Source organism: Aphis gossypii, unplaced genomic scaffold (assembly GCF_020184175.1).
Source record: "Aphis gossypii isolate Hap1 unplaced genomic scaffold, ASM2018417v2 Contig00447, whole genome shotgun sequence".
Classification (NCBI taxonomy): domain Eukaryota; kingdom Metazoa; phylum Arthropoda; class Insecta; order Hemiptera; family Aphididae; genus Aphis; species Aphis gossypii.
This window is the reverse complement of record NW_026083109.1, coordinates 114,486-128,875: the sequence shown is the minus strand read 5'-3', so window position 1 is coordinate 128,875 and position 14,390 is coordinate 114,486. Positions and strand designations below refer to the sequence as shown.

General features: G+C 28.5%; 1 protein-coding gene across 12 annotated transcripts in view; it reads right to left on the bottom strand.

Moving 5' to 3' along the window:
* Positions 1–1,107: 1,107 nt before the first annotated feature.
* Positions 1,108–14,390, bottom strand: part of LOC126554208 (death-associated inhibitor of apoptosis 1-like) — a 61,819-nt gene continuing 48,536 nt past the window's right edge. For 3 of the 12 annotated variants that reach the window (XM_050209295.1, XM_050209298.1, XM_050209301.1), the window contains one exon: positions 1,108–1,289. In XM_050209295.1, the coding sequence (XP_050065252.1) occupies positions 1,187–1,289 (103 nt within the window). In that variant the 3' untranslated portion in view covers positions 1,108–1,186. Of the gene's footprint in view, positions 1,421–2,002; positions 2,022–2,265; positions 2,639–14,390 lie in introns of those variants that run through there. The other 9 variants (XM_050209297.1, XM_050209294.1, XM_050209296.1 and 6 more) reach the window with 8 other exon arrangements.

Sequence of the window (14,390 nt, the reverse complement as noted above, 5' to 3'; positions counted from 1 at the left end):
TAAGAGACTCATCGATACAGTATATTCAGTTTACTTCAACAGATTTACAATCTAGACTTTTTTTTTAATAAAATTAATTTAATTTTGAAAAAATGTCCTGCTACTCATTTAAAAGCGATGACGAGGAGTCGGTTGTATTTTCCGAAGTAAGTAAAAAAAAAACATTTATTTTTTATTTTTTTTTTATTATAATATAATATATAATTATTTTAATTAAAAGACATTAAATATTTTATGAAAAATTTATTTTGTAAACCGTCATCAGCTTATCGTCTATTTTAATTATAGGATAATATTGCAACAACATCTCAAAAAAAAGGTACATCGAAAAGGTTAGCTGTAAAACCGGAAGAAACCAGTATCGAAAAAGACGAAAAAGGTGAGTTATATAAATTTATGACATATTACGAAAAAGTAAAAAAATATAATTTAATTATTATTTTATAGAGCACTGCTATTTGTTATACAGACAAAATATTAGATTTAATAACAGATGCAACTATACCAACCGATGCAGAGAACACCTTGAATATAAAAAAGGATGATTGTTCATTAACGGTTAAGACACCTGTAGACAATACGGCTGTAGATTACTGGACTATAGCACATTATAAATGTGCTAAAATTGCTAATTTTGCTCTGCAAGATAGGTAATAATAATAATAATAATATATATATATATATATATATATATTTAACTAAAGTGAAATATTTATAATAAAATTTAATTTAACCTAACCTAACTTTTTTAGATGGAAGCATGCTGAATGCTCACTCAAAATATCTTTAACAGGACAGCATCCGTATGATTTAACTACAGCCAAAGAAATGGTGACGCTCATTCAATCTGTTTTCGACAAATAGATGCGACATCCCGCCAAGAAACTTCTCAGACACAGACCAAAAAAAATAAACTTATAAAATGTATGTAATAGGATATGGTGTTGGATTAATTTTATTTAATAAAAAAAAATTTTTTATATTTATATTTATTTTTTATTATTTAGATAAAAAAAAAAAAATAATAATTCATTTATAGGTTAAAATAAAAATAAAAATAAAAATAAAAATAAAAAAAAATAAAAATAAAAATATTGAAAGTTAGTATACAAGTGGTATTAATTTCACATTTTTTTTTTTTTTACAAGAACGATAAATTAAAATAAATTAAGAAACTTTTTTTATATTACATCACTAAATCTTGTAATATCATGTTCGACAATGAATTAAAATGAAATTGTAATAACTCGTACATAAATGAACAATCTTCACTTTGTATATTGCTGTAGCTGAAATCATAATTTTGAATATATTGATTTGTAAATTCGTTTCGTTGACAAGATGATGGTAACCCATTTACGTCAGACTTAATTAACGTATAAGCTGTATCAAACGTTTTTTGGTATGATTCCAATTTTTTCTGTTTTTCAAAAATATACAAGTCAATACAATGTTGTAATTGTTTCAAACGATGAAGATCAATATGAGATAATGTTATATAATTATCATTAGAATATAAAACTATAGTTGATTGGTTTACATTAACAGAGTAGAAAAAATTATCAGCTATCTCAACACGTTTACAACGAGTATGCAAATTTTCGATAATTGTATTAAAATTGTTTTCGCACATTAACTTACACCACTGATCAAGATCTAACGTTACAACTTTTTTAGTTAATTTACATTCTAATAATATAATAATTGAAATTTGCTTATTAACTAGAAGTCCAACGGTTACACTTTTCTTACTAAAAGGACGAATATCGAACACAGATTTTGATACAACGATTGATGGATTCATATTGATAAAATAAAAAAAAACAGTAACAGTATTTTTTTCTAGAAATATGAATATGATCATTAGACAGCTTAGCTCAAACTAACAAGTTTTGTTTATCCATACATGTTATATACTAAACAAATGTAAGGTTAAAAAAGAAAAAAAAATGTGAACGTATAGTGTCTAGTTGGATAAACAGTAAAGAATTATTATACTTACCTACCTAATTCGATAGAACCTGAAACATTTTTTAAAAATCATTAACATATTAAATTTAAATTAGACGATTTATCCCACTAGGCTATACGTTCACGAGGTATTAAATAAGTTATTAACACATTTAAGTTTATTAAATTCAGATTTTTTTTTATTGAAATATAAAAAGTTAAAAAAAAAAATAATAAATATTTATTTAATGAACTAAACAACAGTATCATATGACCTTGATCCACAATCACAATCACAAATATCGATAATCTTACCATATTTTTTTACTACATTTTCAACAAACTGATTTCCTTTTGATAATAATACAAAAACACATTTCGGATTCCATCTTGAATGTTCAATCCATGGATTATCTTCTTTTTCCCAACGATGCAATATAATACCGCAGCAAAAACATTCAACAATATCTTTTTTCCCTGAATATATAAAACCGCTTTCAGCTAATGAGTATTTATCTTGAGATGAAGTCAACGGAAATAAATTGAATGTTTTCAATCTTGATATAAATGTAGTGAATTCTGGATATGTAGGATATGCATTGTTTCGTACTAACGAAACAAGTGAACAAAAACTGTTGTTAATTTGTTGAAAATTCATTTTTTATAAAAAATAAAATAAAAAAAACTTAAATGAATTAAACTTGATTAAAACTAACAGAACCTGATTGAACGATGGTTGAATATTAACTGAACTGTCTGAACTGGGATGAATTCAATAAAACGACTTTTATCTATAATTTATTTAAAAAAAATGAAATTACAGTGTAACCTGAATGTTTAACTTACAAGGGAAATAAATAGTGTTGAAGTGTGTTGTATACACTGTTTAAACTTTATGTGTAACAGGGGAAAAAATAATTGGTTAAAGGCGGAAACTATACCTTAAATTTTAAAAATCTCCGCAGTCAAAAGTGCGCAGAACATACATTATGGTTTTTGGGAATCAGTGTTTTTTACTGGTACAGCGGAGAAAAAAAAAGTTTGAGGGGAAAAATCCTCCTTAAAATTTTACAATCTCCGCAGTCAAAAGTGCGCAGAACATACAAATGTATACTACTAAATGTGTTGGTAATAAAAGAGCTTTATGTAATGATAATTGTAAAGAAATTTCTGATTTTACTTCTAGATTCACAAAGTATGTCCAAGGTTTAAAAATAAAAGAAAATATGAAATTTATTCCAGTGTTGGTATCTAAACGAAAGACAGGTTTCATTGGATTTGTTTCATGTTTGAATTCATTGCTAAAATTATACTCTAGATTAGTTGAACCTGGTTATTTAAATCATATTCCCATATATAGGTTGAGTCAGGACCACTTATAGCTATTTTTTGGAAGTGTAAGAGCCATGGGAGGACATAATAACAACCCAACTGCTAGACAGTTTCGGTCAGCTTATAAAAAATTGGTCATTAGACAAAATAATATTGAAAATTTTAATACTGGTAATTGTATTCCACTTAATCATATAGACATTTTGCATTATTCAAGTTCTGATCCAGTTAAAGTTATTTACAATAGTTCAAATAATAATTATCATAATATAGTAGATTCCGAAGAAAATTCAATTATTCATAATAATTTTGTACCAGACCACGATTATATTACTTGCCAAAATAATTATATTCATAGTCATTTCTCAAAAGAAGTAATAATTCATATTGCTGGATATGTTGTGCACAAATTAACTTCTGTTCTTAGATGTGAACCATGTTTAACAGCTTTATGTGCTGTAAATGAAGAAGATTTCATGAATTCGTTGATTACATTAAAACAAAAAGATGATAATAAAGGTGGATTGAGCTACCCTAGTGATGATGCCATTTTAATATGTTTCCATACTGAAAAAATCTTAAAATCTTATGATTATAAAAATAAAGCTATTAATAAACTATTTATCCAGTCAAAGGTTTGTAACGTGCCACGTACAAGCAATTGAATGATGTAGTGTAGAATTGATTAATTGTAAAAAATGAAGACTGTGAAATATTTTCTAAGTGTTTTTATTGAAAAATATTCTAAGTCAAAATGACAAAATTATTGATCTTGGTGAAGTGAAGGTGCTCGCTCTAACTCTGGTGGATCACGTCTGAAATGTGCTTAATCTGAGCCCCCTTATATATCATCCAGGAACTCCCGTGGTACCTTCAGGTCCCTGATGGTCAGCATCACCTGCATCCGCTTCTTCCCACGCCTCTGCGTTATCCGCGCAACGTCGTGCGACAGACAATATTCATATCATTTTATAGGGTGATAATTAAGTGCCTAATATTTTATACCGGGTGACAAGCATACGTGCGATGATCTGTCTTTGACAGTGTTGAGCATTATCTGTATGAATTATCTTAGATGAATAATTGTGTTATCTAACTCAATTCATCTAGATAAATATATTATGGGTACATATTTTTTTTTTTTTTTGAACCACAAAAACTAAGGTTTGGTATATTTTTATTTTGAAAAATAAACCATTGATTTTAAAATAATAATAATTTTTCGTAATTGCTTATTTACGTAATTTCTAATAATTCTATACGGCCCGATACGGTTAATTATACATTTATACGGACATACCAATATACCATCGTAATAAGTTGTGACTTGTGCAGACAATACAGTAATACACATACCCACATTTAGACACAACTTCACAACAATGATATTATTTTTATTGGCTCACATAAACTATTAATAATATTATCCGTTCAGTTCTTAATATTAAACATAAATAGATGATTATGGCTTTATTGATTTCCCGAAATTGTTTATTGTATAATATTAATATATAAATAGGTCCCAATGTCCCATATTATATTATATACTACTGTATAGACATAATATAGCAAGCTATATACCGTATACATATACACGGTGTTAACCGTTGTATGTATTGACGTAAAACTGTATATTATAGTTTATAAATAAATATAGTAATTTTGATTTGTTGATAATTATTTATAAATAAATAATAATACCCATACCACTAAAGCAGTAATACATTGATATCAATTGTCGTATATTGTAGACAGTCGTCCAAACTATTACTTAATATGTATAAAGAAAAATATTTTTAAATAAAACACGGGAGAGGCCGGTGAAGCAAAAGGTGCTGAGGCGACAAGAAAAATTTCGTATATAAGACCGCCGTACGCACGGGCAGGGGGAGTCCCGCTGTCGCTGAGTGAGTCGGCGAGAGTGTAGGTACGACGATCGCACGTGTGAAGCGGCGGTCATAGTACGGACTAAATTAATAGAATTTTTGATTGTTTATTTTATGTTTTTGAAGTTTAATAAAAAAGTGTTTCCAACCAGACAACCCGAGTTGGATATCATTTAAGTCTTAATTGCGTTCCTACCTTTATATAGGAAACAGCGCCGAGATATACGTACCACGGGTATAGGTAATCTTCGAGTCGTTTCCACTATAAAGGAGCGAAGAATCGACAAGCGCACATCATCGTACCTCGTTAGTTAACAGTGCCATTCTAATTTATTTTAGAGAGTGTCATTAACTAGTGAATACGAGGGTAAAACTTACCTAGTTGGTTATACCGCGTATACTGAAATACCGGTATACCACAAAGTGACGCCCAACGGGGTTTTTATCCACGGTCGGAGACAATTTTTTTTTGTGCATTTGCCCTGGTACCTCAACCTTGGCACGTATATTTTTTCGAAGTGTATATGTACGAGAAGTACAACAATTTTACGTGTGGTCTGGACTCACACCCAATTTTTTTTTGTACAAGTGAAGTACGACAATTGTGTACGTTTCGGTAGAAACCCAGAACGCGATTTTGTGTGTTTGTACGTATACCGTGTGGATAACAAATACACGCTCGATTTTTGTCTTGCCGACAAGACAACGCTTGTGCCACGTGAGTACAATTTTGCGAACCGTCTACAGTCAATACGTCAAGGTGAGCAACTATTTGTAATATACATAGATATTAATATTAGGATTGTAGACTAGGATTTTTTTTTTCATAATAGATGACCGCAAAAATTTAAATTTAAATTTAGATAAAATTAAATAGTTAGTTTTAAATATAAGTTAAGTAAATTAATTTTATTATAATATGAATGACGAACATCTTATAGCTTTTGGGGAAAAAATTACAAAATTAACAGATATCTATTTACAAAAGAAACCAAATCTCATTGAAGCATGCAAATCTAAACAATTAAAAAGTGTAGGAACCGTAGATAACCTAAGGGCTAGATTATCTAAATATTATAAGGGGATAATAGAATTAGACGACATAGAAGAACCTTAAGCGAGCTACAAAAACACCAAGTTCAAAAAAATTCAATAACAGATAGAATTGATATTAATGAATTACTTATACAAAGCAATTTAAGTGATTCAAGTCCGGAAACAAGTAATAGCGCTAATAATAAACCTAAAACAACTGCTAACGACCTTTTAAAAATATCTAACATATTAGGAAATAACGCAAATAAATTAATAACTCAGGCAGATAATGTGTTTAAACACTAGTAATAATTTATATCAAAATAATTTAGAACAAGACCCTGATACAAATATAATAACTTAATAAACTTAGATCATACCGAAACACAAAAAAAGAGAACATATATACGGAGATATTGAAAGTGCAAATAAAACAGAATCAAATTTAAATACTATCTTTTTTAGTAACTCAAAATCTGTAATAGAAAAAACACACCCGAAAAACTACATATAGTAAATAAAAATTCAAAACACAAAATGGAAAAAATGATAATTAAACCAGACAGCTTTTCCGGACAGGGGACATTAAAACATTTATTTACAATATGAAAAAAAGCAGCACAAATAAACAATTGGGACGACAATGAAAAAATAAATTTTTATCAATATTTTTAAAAGACACAGCTAATAAATTTCTACCAAACTTGGAAAACAAAGGACGGAACTGGTCATGAGAAAATTTTAAAAAGTGAATTATTAACGAATTTCAACCTATAGGATACTCCATAATTTTAAAGGAAAGTTAGAAAATAGGAAACAAAACGATTTAGAGTCAATTTCTAGTTTTGTTACAGAAATAGAATACTTATGTAGTCAAGTAGACAAAGATATGAAAGAGGAAGATATTTGTGTTTATATACTTAAAGGCATAAGAGAACCTATATTACACGCAATTTCGCTTCACGACAACAGTAATTTAAAAAAGTTGAAAGAAAATTTGAAAAAATACGAACTAATGCAATTTAGAATTAATTCAAAAACCTCAGGACTAACGAATATACGGCAATATTAAACAAACAAGTTATGCAATTGAATACCGAAACTAGAGACAGTACCAAGAAGTTAAACGTTTAAATACAAAATTAGAAGAAATAGACAGTTATTATAAGAATAAAATTGATAAATTATGCACCGAAATGAGTAATTGAAAAAATATGACTAGACAGTAAATTTTGAAGATAGATCAAGCAAACGAGATAAAAGTCCATATTCAGGCAAATCAAATTATAAAGGTTGGAACAATATAGAGAAAAATAGTCCTTACCCTGATAGGTATACAATAATAATACAGAGATAATAGTAAAGATACATACGATAATAAAGGATACAGAGAGAACAGTAGAGAGAGGGATAGGTCTTATTCAAGAGAGAGGAAAAACTCTTACGACAGGTCTAAAAATAGAAGCAAAGATCGTGGAAATAATTCAAATACCAAACAATACAGTAGGGAAAACAGTAGAGAAAGATACTCGAGATAACAACGCCGGAGAAATATAATATAACATGTTACAAATGCAACAAAAAAGGACACTATGCAAATGATTGTCATTTTTCAAAAAAAAAAGAATAGTACCCGAGTTAAATGAAAAATCGGAATATCTAACTCGGGGAAACAAATAATATTAATACTAATACCGACACCTCAAATTTTAATAAAGATAAGCAAACTGAAAAAAATAATTATATACAATCTGTAGAAAATTGGTACAATACAAATCATTAAATTCAAATAAATTAATAAATAAAGAAGTATACAACGAAGACGAAAAAATTATAGAAAACATCGTAAGAATAAGTAGTTTGAACCCACTAAATGAATTTCAAAAATTCCTACTCAGCAATAATAATAGAACCAACTTCCTATGCGATTATAGTGAACAAATAGTAGATATTTTTTTCATTACCTAATGATATCGCAATCGGTCATTGCATAAGCCAATGCCTAACCATGTCAAAAGGAATCGCATTACAATTTAGAAATAAATTCAATAACGTGCAAAATTTAATAGCCCAATAGAAAAAGACTACCGAAATTGCTTACTTGAAAAACGGAAGACAATGGATTCTACCTCATAACAAAAAATAAGTATTACGATAAATCAGCGTATTCTAACATTTTTAACACACTAATTAATACTAGAGAATTTTGCATAGAAAATAATATTACTACTTAGCACTACCAAAAATTTGCACTAGACAAGATAAAAAGATTGGAAGGTTATTTCTACCATGATAAAATTTATTTTCAAGACTCACAAATAAAATTTTAATATGCCTATTACCAGGGAATTACGATGCTAAAGCTGTTAAGAAAAATGTACAATTCGTTAAAAAACAAAAAAACTTGCCATTCTTGCATTCTAATAAAATATCAAAACATAAAGTAAGTATTTGTTTTAAATAATTTATACTTAATTGTTTGAATGTTTGAGTATTTTACATAAGTACTGTAGTTACCTACAAAATTGTATTAATATCTGTGGATATTAATACATTCTTGAATACAGTAATTTGAAATAGAAACTATTCAAATATAATTTATGTTTAAAAATGTAATTACCTATTTAATTAATGTTATTATGTTAATAATTCAGCAAATTAATGACCAAAATCTGATAACATTTTTAAATATTTCAAAAAATAATTTTTATTTATTTAAATGAAAAGAAAAGTATAGGTACATTTAAATATTTAATTAACAGTTTTCATATTTATTTAATACATGCATTTTGCAGTGTTCGAAATTGAAAGATTATTGAGATTATTTTCCAAGTTGGTAGTACATTTACTTATTATAAGAAATATAGAAAAATATAAAACACTATTAGATCAATATTTTACTTTCCAATGAAATATTTTTATGATTATCAATCGTTAAACACTCAAACATAAATTAGTTAAAATGATTATAGATAAGTAATCATGAATTAATAATTATGACTTAAGAGGAGATAGAATTATAATAAGTTAATAACTAAAGTTTTTATAAAATTTTTTTTTTAATCGACAGAAATATACCTATTATAGAACAATTTAATTTTTATATTGTCAACATTTTTTTTAACATGCATTTTATTATTTGTAAATGTTAGTACCTTTATGTAAGTAATTATTAGTATGTGCATTTAATTTATTAGATTATTCATTTAACTTTTGCATACATTGTGGAAGAAATGAGGCCCTTAGTGACATATGAAAAACCGGCATTCAAACGTCTTGTAAAAGGTTTATGTGGCCTTGATGGTGTAACTTCTTTACCCGATCGCAGAGTTATGTCAAAGGAATTAAATAATAAGTACATATCATACATAACTATTCTAACTGATTTGATAGCCAAACAAAATTTTATATGTACTACGGCTGATATTTGGTCTTGCAATAACAAAAGCTACTTAGGTATGACTTGTCACTTTATTGATGAGCATACCTATGTTAGATATTCATATGTTCTTGGTTGCAGAAGAGTTAAAGGTAGTCATACATATTTTAATATAACAGAAACTATGAATGAAATAACTCATACCTATAATATTCAAAACTCTAAAATATCACATACAGTAACTGATAATGCTAGCAATTTTGGCAAAGCATTCAGAACATATTCTTTAAAATCTATTGGTCAGGAGTCTTTAAATATTAATAGTGATAACTGGTTTGGCGATGAAACTATATGTGATGATGATCATAATACTGGAAAAGAAATTGATTACTGTAGTGCAGATTTTGATACTATAGATTGGTCCACAATGGTTCAGAATCCCGAAGATATTGAAAGTGATGATATGTGTTAACCAGACCATATTACATGTTCTGCACATACACTTAGCTTGATTGCAACTGTTGATGTAGACAAAATCTCTGATAAGTGTTATACAATTAATTCTAAAAGTGCTTTTAGCAAATTATGTAGTTTTTGGAATCTTTTAAGTCGAAGTACAGTTGCCTCAGACAAGGTATATGATATCTGTGGTTGCAAATTTCCTGTACCTGTTGTTACACGGTGGAATTCATTATTTGACGCTGTAAAAAAAATAATTGCTCATAAAGAGACTGTAATATCCTCATTTAATGATTTGAAACTTCAACAACTAAAAAAAAAAGATTGGTCATTTTTAGAATAGTACTGTTTAGTTATGGAGCCGCTTGCTATTTCACTTGATAAGATACAAGCAGAAAAATCTTGTTTTCTGGGATATGTTGCACCTACAATTATATAATTAAGACTTTTATTAATTCAGCAAACCAATTTAACATATTGCAGATGTTTAGCGTTATCGATTATTAATAGTCTAGAAAAAAGATTTAATTTTATATTTGATTTAGAAAATATTAAAAGCAAGCCATATATTATTGCTTCAATATTACATCCTAAGTTTAAGCTTTCATGGGTTCCTGCTAAATATTTAACTGTATGTAAAAATATTTTTTTATCTGAATGTAATTCTATGAATTCAGTTATGAATTCAGATTCTAATGAAAATTATTCTGTTGATAGTGATGAAGATTTTTATGGTATTTTAACACAGAGTCAATATTCACTAGATCATTCTGCTGCTGAAAGTGTTCACTTAAATAATGATACTAGTAATGGTACTACTGTACAAGCACTATCGTATTTTGATTCGAAAAACAAAGACCTTAGTATGTTAAACACATTTCCATCTGTCAAAAGAGTTTTTTTTAAATATAATACCACTCTACCGTCTTCAACGCCCGTGGAAAGACTTTTTAGTAGTGGATCCCAAATCTTAACACCGAGAAGAAATAGGCTTCAGGATAAGACTTTCGAAATGCTACTTTGTTGTAGGTACTTAATGAAAGAAAATTGTTAATATATAAAATATATTATAACTTTTTTTTTTTATCTATTTGAAGTTTTTTTTATTTTTTATTAATATTTTAATATGATTTGTAATTTGTAAATGTATATCCAGCGACACGGTAGTGTCGCGAGCTAAGTAAAAAAAAAGGAAGGCGAAGCACTCGACCGTGTATATATACAGAAACCTAAACATTCCCATTTAATACGTGTTAATATTTTGGTATTCTTTATTAAAGGCTGTAGGTCTAATAAATGGACCAAATAGTTAGAATGAGGTATCAATCGATCGAGAAAGTCATAGTCTACGTGCTTTTATAATTTTCAATAGAATCGGTCGAATAATATTTTAGTTATGATCAAAAAACTGTGAATATTTAAGTGATCATTTTATATTACTTTCGCCGCCGGCTGCCGTATTAAGCACATCATGTGGTCGGGAACGGGTGAGGGGATTCTTGTGACGGCGGCGTGTGTCTCCCACTACTATTGCTTTCCCCCACCGCTAGACACATACAACACACTAACACGCGAACATAGTTCACTATCGCTTATCGGTATCGGTGCATTCTGTTTTCGTAATTTCGTTCTTTCGTCTCTCGTCCTGCGTACGAGCTTGTTGTCGGCGTTATTGTCTCTTGTCCACAATATTATTATTCGATGCACTTGGTATCACCTAACTTAACCGTATTGATTATCTATCATTGTCCATTGAGCATTTTATTATTAAATAATAAAAAGTCATTATAATAATATTAATTATTATAACAGTCATTATTATAATACTAGACTGTGACTGTCTTCATCTTTGTGTCGAATTGTGTCTACATTAAAAATGGTAACTAAACTCCAAAAGGCGCGAGCTATGCGGAAAAAAAAATATCAGGAGTCTACTCAATCTAAAAACGTGGTTGAAAGTTATAATAGTACTACTATTGAACAGTGCTGTATTAACTCGGTACAGAAAGTACCACTAAAAAGAAAAAAGCCAAAATCGAAACAGTTATTTCCATTTTATTTAAATATTGAAAAATTTACCAATAGATTAGGTAATTGGTAAATTAAAAATGCCTCTGGTTAAAGGTAGGTGTACTGCAGATAGAGTATTAAAATGGGTGCTGAAGTATAGGAAACAAAATGTACTTTTGTACAGAACGACATTTAAACATCTTAAAAAAATTATAAATAAGAAAATTAATCATTCTGTGGTACTACCAAACGATGATCAATTAGATTACCCATTGCTAAGATTTATAGGTGAATCTCGCCACTCTAAATTCACGGAACCTTTCTATTGTAATACCATATTACCTTTCACGTTTAATAAAACATTAGAAGTTAATGACGAAGGTAAAATTATGAATTTATTTCAGCCTGTTAATATTAATACGCCAGATGTAGCATGGTACTGTAATGATATTTTATGTAACATTAATTATAAATATTCTATTCCAAGAGTATTGAAAATAATAAAATACTTATTAAGTTCAGAATTAAATAACTTTCCAGGAAAAATTAAAAACATCGATTTGTGTAACAGCGAATCTAGAAATATCTTTAAGTTAGGCCATACTTCGGCTTGTTACGTTGAGAACTACTGTTCTTCCATTTTATTATTTTTAACAAATCTTGCTCATCATTTTCCAAGTATTCAGGAATTAGTTTTATGTTTATACAAAATTCGGAGAGTTCAAATGAAAATTAATCAAATTGATTGGGCTATTCATAATATTAATATAAATATGTTACTTGAAATGGAACAATTATCAAAGAAGTCAGGGAAAAGTTTTGATCTAGGTTCATTTAATTTTGCCAATGAGGATGATATCATTGCAACTTATTCACATTCATTCAATCGATTTAATAAAAGAGTTATGGATATACCAATAAATATATGTTTATCATGTCATAAATTGTGTTACAAAAATAATGTTACAAATATTAATAACATTAGAAATCCTATTAGTAATGAACACTGGGAAAAAATCTGTGAATTCGTTGAAACTAACAATTTACCCAGTGATTTTATTTGTTTGTATTGTATTAAAATATTTCGCTCAAATGCATTACCTCCTTCTTGCATACTTAATAATTTATATTCTCCAGTTACACCTCAGGTACTTTTATGCTTAAACGATTTTGAAAGAATACTTATACAGCGAGCCAAAACGTTTCAAGTTGTTGTTAAAATGAGTTCTGTGGCCGGTCGTAAACAACCTAAAAATGTTATGAATCAAAAAGTGATAGGAAGAGCATTCCATTTACCTCTGCCATTAGAGGAAACGTTAAAAAAATTACCAATTCCTAACCAAGCTATAATTAAACATGAATTATATATTCTTGTTCGTAGCATTCCAACGAAAAACAAAAAAATATGGCAAAGTTTAGTTAACATTCAACAAGTGTATAATGCGTTGTTATGGTTAAAGGGTAATAATATTTTGTACAAAGATATATCTATTCCATACTATAACAATTTTGAAAATGATATATTGACTATGAAAACTGAATATTTATTACCAGATTTAACTACTGATGAAGATGAAATATTAAATACCACTGATAATGACAACAATATTAATATTAACGCTGAGGGTCAACATAAATATGCTCGGACACGAGAAAATGAAAATCCTGTGCTAATTGAAAATACTGGCAAACAAAGGGACATTAGTGAGATACAAGCTATGTTAACTCAAGCAGAACCGAGTGATGAGTACTACGAACAATACACTATACATACACTTAATGAACCTCGTAAGAATGCTAAACCTACTGATCTTTATCAAATGCTAAAAGTAGATGCACAGTCAATTGACCAACGAGATTTACAATTAGATTTAAAGTGTTTTCCTGTATTGTTTCCTTTTGGAATTATGGTCAATATTCTGACCGATTGGTTTCACTTATGCCTTCTTAATTTTTCAAATCCCGATTGTTATCAATGAATCCTATTTTTAGAACTAACGTACAATACTTATTTTTCTTGTTACATGACTCTAATATTAAAGCGTTAAAGGCTGGTATTTATCACAAACTAAATACCAAGAAATCTTCAGAAAAATTAACTTCTTTAGATTGTTTAAAGTTACTTAAAAATGATGAGTTGGAAGGCAATTTAACCACTATATTCGCTAGATTGAGAAACATAAGCCAATACTGGTTAGGTCCACGGTCAGATATAGAAACTATGATAACTTGGTATGGACCAGTGACATTTTTTTTAACATTAAGTCCTGCCGAGTACAATTGGGATAGGCTAGAATCGTTCTTAAGGCAAGTAAATAGTACAACTGCAGACGGCAAAT